Below are 11,069 nucleotides of genomic sequence, written 5' to 3' on the forward strand. Positions count from 1 at the left end.
CGTTGCTTGTGTGACTTTTTATTTCACTTTTGATTGCGCACTAATTATGCTTTAATATGAAAAGTGTTTCAACTTGATCTGCTAAATGAAAATTTCATGTGGTGGTGTGCTTTTTGAGAGCCAACTGACAAAAGCAAGCGGTTTATTTAGCCCGTGTGTCACCTGCCATCCGATTGGCCGATCCAGTCCCACACGTGTAGTGATGCGTCGCCGGCAGCAGACACAAGCGTCCTGGACTCTTTGGGATGCCAAAGGTGACAAGTGACTGCAACAGCGCCACCTTCAGCATGACTGGACGACTGCGGAGAGCACACGGCGTGGCCGCGGTGCTCGAAAAGTGGATCGGCATCACCGGGCTCCGACCCCCACGACGACGTGTCGTATATTTGGACCACGCTGCTGAAACCTGAAAATAATCAAATGAATGCAGGCGTTTATATTAACTCATTCGCTGCCATTGGCGGCTGTAGACGTCAAAAATTAATTTGAACTATTTCTATTGGTTTAACATTTTTTCCACTTTTGTTAACAAGAGTGTGAAAACCTAGAAGAATTTCTTTGTTGTACATTTAGAACAGATATCAAATTTGTGATTAATCGTGAGTTAACTTGATAATTCATGCGATTAATTACGATTAAGAAAATGTATCGCCTGATTCCCCTAATTTTTAATAATCTTTTGTTTTTGTAAAAAGATTATAAAAAATAACAAAACAATTAAAATTATAAAAAAGAAATTATAAAAAATTTAAAAACATTAAAATATTTTTTAAAGAACAGATTATTCAATGTAAAATATATTACAATTATTTTTTAAAGAAAATATATAAAAAAAATATTTTTTTTAGAGAAAATATTCGTTGTTTTTTTATAAAAAAAAAGATTATTAAAAATTAGGGGCGTCAGGCGATTACAATTTTTAATCGTAATGAATTGCATAACTTTACTAGTTAACTCACGATTAATCACAAATTTTGTCTGTTCTAAATGTACAATCATTTTTTCCCTAGGTTCTCATAAATAAAATGTTAAACTAATAGAAATAGTTAAATTAATTTTTGACGTTTATAGCCGTCAATGGCAGCGAATGAGTTAAGAGCACCCATCTTAAGCAGTTTATCAAACGTGACAAACCTGACACAGCAATGACGTCGTCCAGCGCCGGCGCACACGAAACACTGATGTCATCCGGGTCGCAATGCGGCTTGTCCACCGCTAGTTTAGCCCGACACACGATGCTCGCCGGGCTCCTTGAATCCGACACCGCCGCTCGCCCGGATGACGACACGCGGACCAGCTTGGACTCGGACGCGCCCGCACACCAAACGCCGGAATCGGCCATTGAGGGAGCGGGCGCCAGTTGAGGCGGAGCCGACGTCCGCGTGTCCACGGTGAGAACGTCGCCGTTGGAGCAGGCGGCCAGGAAGACGGCGTTGCTTACAAAGTGGAAACCGGTCAGACGCTCCTCACAGGTTGATGCTGCTCGGACAAAAAGAAACAGAAACCTAAGACACTTAAAAAAATATATATATATATCACTTTTTTTTTTTTAAATATATATATGAATAAATAAATACACATACTGGTATATTTCCCTTCAAATTTCGGCATTTATCATCTTAAAAAAAAAGCTTGTTTTTTAGCAGAGAAATTTCCACAAAACTCTTTCGATTAATCTAATTAATTAATTTTGATCTGCAAAGTCAGGGAATAAAAGTGTCGTTGAGTATCTTGCAATGGTATATAAGTAATCTAATCATTTATTACGATTTAAAAAAACTAAAAATATCTAGTACAGATTCTCGGGTGATAAAGACGCAGCTGGTTTGCGAATTGCAAATGTTTGCATAATCATCAACCATTAAAATGCATTGGAGATCAGAACATATTAAAAAACAAATCAAAATTCAAAGAAAAACACCACAAATATGCAAATCTGCGAGTTCAAAACCAGGAAAATCGTCAAAATCTACAAATATTGAATAAAAAAATATAAGAATAATCTTCCGCAACAATTAAAAAAAGAAATCCCCCCAAAAAAGCTAATTTCAATCATTTTTCAAAACAAAAATTTGCGAAAGAAATAAAAAGACAAAAAAATATTAAGAATCTTCCACAGCTCAGTGTGAAAAAAAAAAAAAAAATTCTACAACAAATTTTTCAGGGATTAAAAAATAAATAAGCATTTCCAAAATTTGGGGGGTATAAAAACAGAAGCGTGAGAATCTACCACAATCAAATTTTCAGGGGTGAGTTTTTTTTCTTTTGGGGGGGGGGTGTTTGTGTATTAGTGTGTGTATTACGAGATGTACACCAAAAAAAGAATCTTCCATAAAAAATTTTTGTCCAATAGTACTGACCAAAAAAAAAAAAAACCTAGGAAGGAACCTCTTGAGTTGACCTTCTGTAAACTTGTAATGGGCTCGCCTTATACCACTCCTTTATTTTCTGTCTTTCATGATTGGACAAAAGGATTAATCCAGGTGTGTCTGTGAATTTGTCCAATCATGAAAGACAGGAAATGAAGGAGTGCTACTGAGTTCAGGAAGTAGCGGATTTGTGCAACGAGCCCATTGTACAGCAGCGTTACCAGCAGGTTGCAACCGTGATTCCGAGAAACCCGAATGTCCGACCGTCTAAATGTTTACCCAGCTGGTAGAGCGTCTGTCCTGTGATGAGCTGCGTCAGCCTGACGTCACAAACCCGACACCCGTGAAGAACCTCCGGCTGCGGTGAGAGTCTGGCCGCCATCTTGACGCCACCTGCGCTTCCCTTCGAACCTTGGATGCTCGCCACCTTTGTGATGACGTCTGAGACGCACAAACACGCACAAAAACCAGCGTCAGCTCACGGCTAATTCATGATAACTTTGATGACATCATAGTGTACTTACCGCTGTCATCGCCCCCGAGGTTCCAGACCTGCAGGTCGTCGGTCAGCCCGTCGTCGGTCACAATCAGCCTTCCAAAACAAAACAGCGGCACAAAATGTTTAGACTTTTAAAATGAAGACAGGAAACGTTCACGTTGGGACTTCCTGCTCACCTCGTTCCCGGGACGTATTTGAGGACGCTGACAGGACCTGGAGAAAATCCACCATGGAGCACTTTGAAATCCCGCTCGGCACAGAGACCCTGAACGCATCATCATTATCAATTCGAACAGGAACAAACATGTGGACGAATATACATACACACAAGCAAGACGTACACATGCAAAAGAACACAAACATGAACAAACTCGCACACCACATGGGCTGCACTATTATTAGTTTACCTTGTTTTGTTCCGCAAAGAGTTTTTGAGGCAAACAGAGCTCCAAAATTTCACTTTTTGAGGACTTGTTGTAACCTGCCACACAGATGGCTGTAGACAAACAAATTAAAATAAGTAATGTTGTTATTTGCATGATGTGGGTGGAGTTTGAGTAAAACTATGTCACGCTTCTACAGCGGGAAAAAATATGTAATTTTGAAGGCATACAGCACCCTCATGTGGTCCAAATTACCACTACAACAAAAAATATATAAAATATAAATAGTATAATATAATATAAAATATAAATATTTTATAAATAAAAAAAATACATATATAGAGATAGATAGACGGAACACGTAGACTGACCAGTAGTATAGATTAATGAAAAAAACAAATTTTACAAAATGTTATCAGAGGGGATTTTGCTTCATGCTGCCTATTTTATATATATATATATATATATATATATATAAATATATATAATTGACCAATGTGAAGTGTTGAAAATGGCTTGCTCTCTTTGATGATGCAAAGCTTAATGTAAAAAAAAATAAAAAATCTACCAAGCAAAGTAAATATTCAAAACGTGAATTTAAAAAATCTTGAATTTTGCATAATACAATTAACCCCGCCCCAAAAATAAAGAATCTTTCAGAGCATCTTTTGATTAAAAAAATATATCTAAAATTTGAACACTCTTCTAGAAAATTGTCCAATGAATTTTGCGCAATGAAATTTAAACAATCTTACAGAGGATTTGAAGAATTTTACAGAATAATCCAGAACCTTAAAAAATTAATAAAACAATTCCAAATATGGTAGATTGTCAAATAACATGAAATCAAGAACATTAACGTAAAGGTTGCTTTATTTGTTTGTTTGTTTTATTGTAGAAAATGTATTTTAAAAAATAGTACACAATGACAGACAATTCAATTTCTGGCGCACATGATGATTCACCAACATGTCAAACGGCCACACTACAGCACCAAATGCGGGCAAGGAAGACTTGATATCAGATTTTTTTTTTGTTCCAAGTATCTGTAATTGGTATCTACAGTCTACCCAATACCATGAGATAAGGCCACTATCGACCTGATAGCAGTACCTGGTATCAGTTCTCGCGCATCCCGAATTAAAATAATCTGTCGTTGCAGCCTTGGTGGTAACCTTCTGTAATAAAGTCACTAAAAGCGGAAAAAAAAACAAACACACGGCTTGATTGTTATTAGTCGGCCAGAGCGACTGCCCAGGCTGGGTTGGACGGCGGCTGGGGCAGGATCCATCCCGGTGGGATGGTGGTCCCGTCACAATGATCATCCGGCACCAGGAAGACGTCCCACTGCCGTCGTACGTGAAGCAAAGCGTGCAGCGAGGACTCCGCTTGGGCGTAGTACTCCGTAAACGGCAGCAGGGCGGCATCGGCGGGCGCCTCCTCGCCAAAAAGCATGACGTCCATTTTGTGTTTTTGCCGCCTCTCCCGATCCTTCCTGAGCGCCCGCCGCTCTTCCTCCTGCACGCCATCCAGCATCACCGTCAGGGCCTTCTCCTCCGCCGTGTAGATGAGCGTCCTGGCCTTGGTGACGCGCCGCAGCCGGTCCAGTTGGCGCTGGAAGGCCGCGTCCTCGTCCTCGCCGGCGCTCACGCCCCTGCGGGCGGCGGCGTCCTTGCGCAGGCGCCGCAGCTTCTCCAGCGAGCGCAAGACGTCCTGCATGCGCTTGATGTCGCTCTGCTTCTTGCGCACCTCGCACAGCACCGAATCAGCCGCCAGTTTCAGCTCGCGCTCCTTCTTCTCCTCCTCCACCTGGTGGATTTGTCGCAGCCACCATTTGTCCACGGCGCTCTCCTTCTCGGCCCGATGCGCCTCAAACTCGGCTTGTAACATCTGGGCTTTTTGTCTGCTTTTCAGCCGCCGCCCTCGTACCTTCATCACATGACGCTTTTTCGCTTCAAATCCACCCGCTAGACTCGACAGTTTATCCTGGAGGTCCCGTTTTAGGTGCAAGGCATCGCCGTAAGAGGCTGCCCAGGCGTCGTCCTCGTGCAGCTTGTCTGTGAGGTTTCGGCAGGACTCGGACAGTCGGGACACAAGACCAACAGCGTCGCGTAAGAGGACTCCGAAATCTGGAGGTGATTGCGACTGCGGCGTCCGAGCATCTTCCTTAGTCTCTCTGGATGTTTTTTGTAAGAAATGACTTAGCCATTGTTCATCCTGCTTCCTCTGGAGAGCTTTTTCATCCACGGGAGACTCAAGACAAATCGCACTTGGTGCTTCAAAGTCTTTTTTGGGGGGATTCCAATTATAATTCTGGACCACTGGTGGATATGTCGGAAGTGGAGGTGGAACGTTGGGGAAGTAGCCCAAAGGAGGAGGAGGATGTGGTGGAGGGAAAGCGCAGGGAAATCCAGGCGGGGGATGATTGGATGATATTTCATACCCGTAGCTGCTCAGCATACTTCTGCCGGTGGGGTAGTTGCCGGGACGTTGGTGATCACCAGGTGCGCCAGGGCCGTATGTCCAGTCCATTTCTCTTTTTCTAACAATGAGCGAAAAGTCTTTAGTAAATGGATTTACTCACTTTTCCCCGATGTCCACTCAATGACTTGGGTGGGAAACTCCAGCTGATACACATGAAGGTCTCTGTAACTGCACAACACAGACAAGACAGGATAGTGAGTTTTCCAAAATTTCGCAATTTCACCGTTGTGGCAAGATTTTTTTTTTTAATCAATAACGTTAGCTTTGAAGAGACGGTAGCCATTTGACCCATTATATAAAGCAAATGTCGTCTTACAGCCTTATATCAACGGCAGAAGCAAGAAATGCAGAATAGGGACAATATTATAGGAGATGTAATATAGGAAATAGTCATAAGTACGGGTTTCTCAAACTTTAGATTAATTCCGAGCGGAGTTCAAGCTGTAAAGTCGCAGACATCCAATGCTAACATGAACAAAAAACAAAGCCTGAAATCACGGGGAGAATCAAGCCAGAATAATTAGGTGCTATTAAAAGCTAAAATACCTTTAAAATTGGTGGAACAAAATAATTCGTTACGAGTAGATGCTTTGCAAAACTTAATTAACATTAACATAATTTTGAGCGGAGTTTAACGTGAAAAGCCGCATGCGTCATTGTGCTATTAGCACGAGGACGTATTCGCATTTCCTTGCGGTGGTTTTTTTTGTTTAAACAAAAACGTTAACCCTTAACAGGATGTGGACAGCCAGCCATTCCTTCTAAGTGACTTACGTTTTCAACGATTCAATAAACCAATCGTCGATGAACTCGTCAAATTCGGTTTCTTCCATCACTTTCGTCGTGTTTATCTCTGTAGTCGTTTCTTCCGGTTCGCTTCCTAGTTTGCAGCGCCACCAGCTGGACTGGCGGACAAATCAGTCAGTTGACTGGGAAATCAAAACGCTGGACGTTTTTAGATAAATATATTTATCTCAATTTTGTTAATGATCCAGTATTTTCTTACTGCAAATAATATATATTTAATCATCTATTTATGCCAGTGAGTGATGTCAAATGACAGACAGAACATTTAAATGCTCAACATAATTGGGGTTGTCTACTCGGTAGACTGATCCAAGTGTTTAGAAAATTGTTGATATTATACATTACAATATGTTAAACAGCATCTCATCATAGTTTGGCCTGCTGATGTGTACAGGTGGCGTTGCCATGATGGTGACCCACAACTCACAAAAAGTTAGAGTCACAGAAAGGATAACAAGTGGACATTTTTGGATATTAAAAAAAATAAACAGTGGTGAATGTTGCCGTTCAAACGCTTATTAGAGAACAAATTGTGTACATCTTTTTGTGAGTATTGTATGAAGACGGTTTAGTCCAGGTGTCTTGCGCACGCCCATCTGAGCTGCGGCTGCATCAATACGTCGGTGGCCTCCGACGCAGTGAACCAGCTGCACTGGCAAGCGTACGCTCGGACGCCCTTCCTCTTCCTCAGCTTGGCTCCAAGCTTGCCGTGGTTGGGCATGTTGTTCCTGTGTGCACATGAAGTTAAATACACATTTTATGTAGCTTAATAAAAGTATAAAGCAATTCATAACGATGAAATGAAAATGTATTGGATTTTAAGGTTGAATATAATTTAACTGTAATCAGGCGGGGATTCCTTTGCATACCACTAGAGGGAGCCACCAGTAACAAAAAGAAGTCCAACCAGAAAGTCAAACAAAACTTTCATTTTTCTGGATACAATCTGTATAGTACTATTTTTCTTATTATAAAAAGGTTACAAACATTTGTGTTGGTGATTTTTGTGGGGCTGGAACCGATTAATGGCATTTCCATTAATATCCATTAGGAATGCAGCTTTGAGATTCAAGTGCTACGAATGCGGTCGTGGAATAAATTTAACTTGTATGTCAAAGCACCACTGTAGTTGAAAAGTGTGATCTCGGCTCACCTGAGGAAGAGGTAATCACACGAAGAGTCCCACTCGCAGTCGTCAAACGTCAACACCCGGAAGTCGCAGGAAGTGCACCTCAGCTGGTCACATGACCTGCCCGCACACGGCCATCGGTCATTGCCGGTGAGACAAATGTGTTTTTAATTGCATTAATGCTCATAGTAGAAGCTAAATTGAGTTTTGTCACCTCTTGGATGCGGCTGTTCCCACTCCTTTTGCCACGGCGCTGCCTCCGAGGTAAACGGGACAGCACCTGGATGGACGCATTGATGGATGGAGAGGGCAGACATTAAATAAACCCAGAGTGGTTTCCAAATATTCGGGCTGGCTCATTTAGCTCACTTTCTCCCTCCAGGTTGAGAGTGAATCTGGTTGTCCCTGTGTCCTTTGGGAAGTGATGCAGGCTGAAATAAAACATGCAACAATAAATTAATCCAATAAATCATTGCCAACCATCAATTCATACTTATACACTACTAAACATTGTACCTCTGGTGTTATATTTCTTATGATGCATTTGCACTACACACCAACTGCAAAAACTCCAATATTGCTACTTATGGTTTTGGTCATCTTGCCCTTGTTTAAAATCTTATTTCATCCTGCATATTTTACTGCTTGATCATCTTGGCCACTTGATGTCGCCCTATAGCAAATGAAGCACAGTGCAACTGTGGTGGTTTTCTCACTGAATTTGAGTTGTGGTAGTGCATAGGAGGTCTTGTTATAAGCATTTTAAACCCAAAAAATATTCACCTGAGCATGAGGTGCATTACTGTGGTCTCCCTCCTGTAATTCCTCCAGGAGAGCGTCAATGTCCTCAGTGATGCTGCTTATCTTCTTTCCACATCTGGTGACACAAGAAATACTCATTAAACTACGACAGCCTCGACATCGACATGCTCAAATAGCATCAATAAACAAAGCTACACTATAATGTGGCGTTATAAATGCGTGCGTCAGGGCAACGTCATCTCTGTGCATTAGCTTTAGCCCCGTTAGCTGGATTTACCCGACATTCCGGCGCTCGCCACTGTCTTTACCGCACATTTCCTCCTTTTTGGAGCTCGCCAGGCTGACGGAAATGTTGCGACAAAACTTGTTTTCCACCTCGTCCAATAACTCGTCCAGGTCATCGTCCATGGCGGCTGTCAGTCCATTAGCTTTAGAGGCTAACTAGGGCGCCATTACGACAACATTCGACGTTGCTAAGTAACGTGAGCGTGCATTCATGGACAATCCTTCGAAATAAATTGCACGTGCATTCTCTTACTTTATCTCGACAAACGCAAATAGAAACAACCATCACCTCGTAAAAAAATATAGATTCTTAATTTATTAAAAGCTTCTTAATGGCTTTTTTTTTGCAGTGTACAGTAGGGTCATTTGACGCTTCCATTTATTTTGGAAGTAAAATATAAAGTACGATCGTACCGGTTATTACGAATGACGCTTGATGTTTCGTCATAAAGAGACGCGAGAAGGAAATGCGCAGACAATACTTCCAGCTATTTTAAAAAAATAGGATATTTTATTGATTTAAATCGTAGAGATCAAATTAAAACACCGATAATATTTTAAGGACAAGGTCATTACAAATTCATTAATAGTTTAATTGTCCTTTCTTGTGTAACAGCGCATTAAATAATTACTAGCATTTGTTCTGAAAGTGTAGAGGGAAGCGTTGTAGAACCAGCAAACAAACAAACAACGAAAAGTAACTGTATAAAAAAGAACTACATCGTTGTCGGCAGGATTCGAACCTGCGCGGGGAGACCCCAATGGATTTCTAGTCCATCGCCTTAACCACTCGGCCACGACAACTCATAACAACTTTGATGCAAATTTTAAATATGGTTTCTATCCAGCGGGAATTAGTTGAAATTAAGACCGTTGGCTTTGAAGGAAGCATTGAGCTAAGACGTCATTAATGCACGTTACCATACAAACTTATTTTTTTCACTACCTTTTTTTAAATGTACTTTACTTAAACAAGAAATACACGGTTGTCAGACACTGAAAATTAATCAGATTTATCACATAATCATAAAAAGTATCAATTACATTCAAATAATAGATAATGACCAAATAACTACTCAAATCAAAGGATAGGTAAAATCCCCACCTTTACGAAGTGATTTCTATATTTCACATTCTTTCTCATTTGATAACATGACTTGTTACGGCAGCAAGGTATAAAAAACAGCTTTGTCTTGAGTGTTGAGTCGTTGCACAAGTCATTCAATATATACGATAAGGGGTTAAGCCTTAATATTTTTATTTCAATGCTGTTAAAGTGGCTCAGTTATAAGCCTGATAAGTTTCAAATAAATACATTTGCATACAAATCTTACCGTGCACATACATGTACAAGTTTACTGATGAGCATCTCAATGCATTTATAATGTACGTAATTTTTACGCAGATTTTCTCTTTTTGTGAAACGGCCAAGTGCCAGCAGTAGGTTTTATGGAGGTAAATATGGTGCAAAACTAACTTGTAAAAATGTTTTATACCTGTAGAAAAAAGTCGTGATTTGTACCTGTAAAAAAAAAGTTCGAACGCGTAAACTAGTGTGGCTACTCTGTTCGGAATTGCAGACTTGTGCATGGGCGTCATTTAAGTTCAACCCACTGTCGTTCGCTCAACCAATGAGGTTGAGCTTTAGCCCGCCCAAATCCTCCAGAGCCCGCCCTCTTCTTCTACGAGTACAAATCAGGGCGCTCTACAAGTACGAATCAGTTTTGCACCTTTTGTAGCGAGATAAATGGTGCAAAACTCACGTCACTGGACAGCAGCAGAAAAACCACTTGTGACTCCTAGTGGCGACTTCTTTGACGACAAGTTGTCATTTCTACAGGTACAAATCACAACTTTTACAGATACAAATTTACACTTTTTGTACAGGTACAAATTTTTTTTTGTACAGGTACAAATCATGACTTTTATAGGTACAAATTAGTTTTTACAGATACAAATTTGTTTTACACATACACATTTTTTTTTACAGGTACAATTTTTTTTTACAGATACAAAAACATTTTTTACAGGCACAAATCACGACTTTTACAGATACAAATTTAGACTTTTTTTCTACAGGTACACATTTTTAGTTAGTTAGTTTTGCACCATATTTACCTCCATAGTTCCCGCGTATACTTCAGGATATAACGTTAGAAAAGTCAGACTTCCCACTGTCTTTGAACGCAGCATAAATTTCACTTTCTCGATCATCACGTGATGAAAACGGGGCGTGTAGCACAATCCCATTTTGTTTAAATATACATATTTTGAATAGTCTCTCTTTTATTGTAGGCGATATTTAACACTCAACGTTTAAATTAACTACACAAACTCATAGAACCGAACTG

The 11,069-nt window shown here is 40.5% G+C and overlaps 3 protein-coding genes and 1 non-coding gene across 5 annotated transcripts; all 4 read right to left on the reverse strand.

The window, feature by feature from the left end:
- Window positions 1–2: 2 nt before the first annotated feature.
- On the reverse strand, window positions 3–6,610 carry wdr73 (WD repeat domain 73). The gene is made up of 8 exons (XM_086077803.1): window positions 6,510–6,610; window positions 5,836–5,903; window positions 3,276–3,364; window positions 3,045–3,133; window positions 2,894–2,961; window positions 2,649–2,810; window positions 1,135–1,479; window positions 3–406 (listed from the first exon to the last, which is right to left on the reverse strand). Exons 1-8 carry the CDS (start codon window positions 6,566–6,568, stop codon window positions 159–161), a joined length of 1,128 nt encoding a protein of 375 aa, XP_085933929.1. The 5' UTR covers window positions 6,569–6,610; the 3' UTR covers window positions 3–158.
- Window positions 4,119–6,597, reverse strand: pdcd7 (programmed cell death 7). The gene is made up of 2 exons (XM_086077802.1): window positions 6,510–6,597; window positions 4,119–5,903 (listed from the first exon to the last, which is right to left on the reverse strand). Exon 2 carries the CDS (start codon window positions 5,781–5,783, stop codon window positions 4,485–4,487), a length of 1,299 nt encoding a protein of 432 aa, XP_085933928.1. The 5' UTR covers window positions 5,784–5,903; window positions 6,510–6,597; the 3' UTR covers window positions 4,119–4,484.
- A 76-nt stretch (window positions 6,611–6,686) lies between the features above and the next one.
- Window positions 6,687–8,943, reverse strand: cfap418 (cilia and flagella associated protein 418). 2 transcript variants are annotated; one of them, XM_086077808.1, is made up of 6 exons: window positions 8,747–8,943; window positions 8,455–8,548; window positions 8,041–8,102; window positions 7,886–7,951; window positions 7,696–7,791; window positions 6,687–7,270 (listed from the first exon to the last, which is right to left on the reverse strand). In XM_086077808.1, exons 1-6 carry the CDS (start codon window positions 8,839–8,841, stop codon window positions 7,111–7,113), a joined length of 573 nt encoding a protein of 190 aa, XP_085933934.1. In that variant the 5' UTR covers window positions 8,842–8,943; the 3' UTR covers window positions 6,687–7,110. The 2 variants fall into 2 exon arrangements, with proteins under 2 accessions (XP_085933934.1, XP_085933933.1); XM_086077807.1 differs by having other exon boundaries at window positions 8,711–8,924.
- Window positions 8,944–9,440: 497 nt separating this feature from the next.
- trnas-aga (transfer RNA serine (anticodon AGA)) lies at window positions 9,441–9,522 on the reverse strand. The gene has a single exon. It is a non-coding gene; the product is annotated as a tRNA-Ser (tRNA).
- Window positions 9,523–11,069: the final 1,547 nt, after the last annotated feature.

The sequence above is a fragment of the Leptonotus elevatus genome, chromosome 6 (genome assembly GCF_054856555.1).
Source record: "Leptonotus elevatus isolate MCC_2025b chromosome 6, RoL_Lele_1.0, whole genome shotgun sequence".
Taxonomy (NCBI): Eukaryota; Metazoa; Chordata; class Actinopteri; order Syngnathiformes; family Syngnathidae; genus Leptonotus; species Leptonotus elevatus.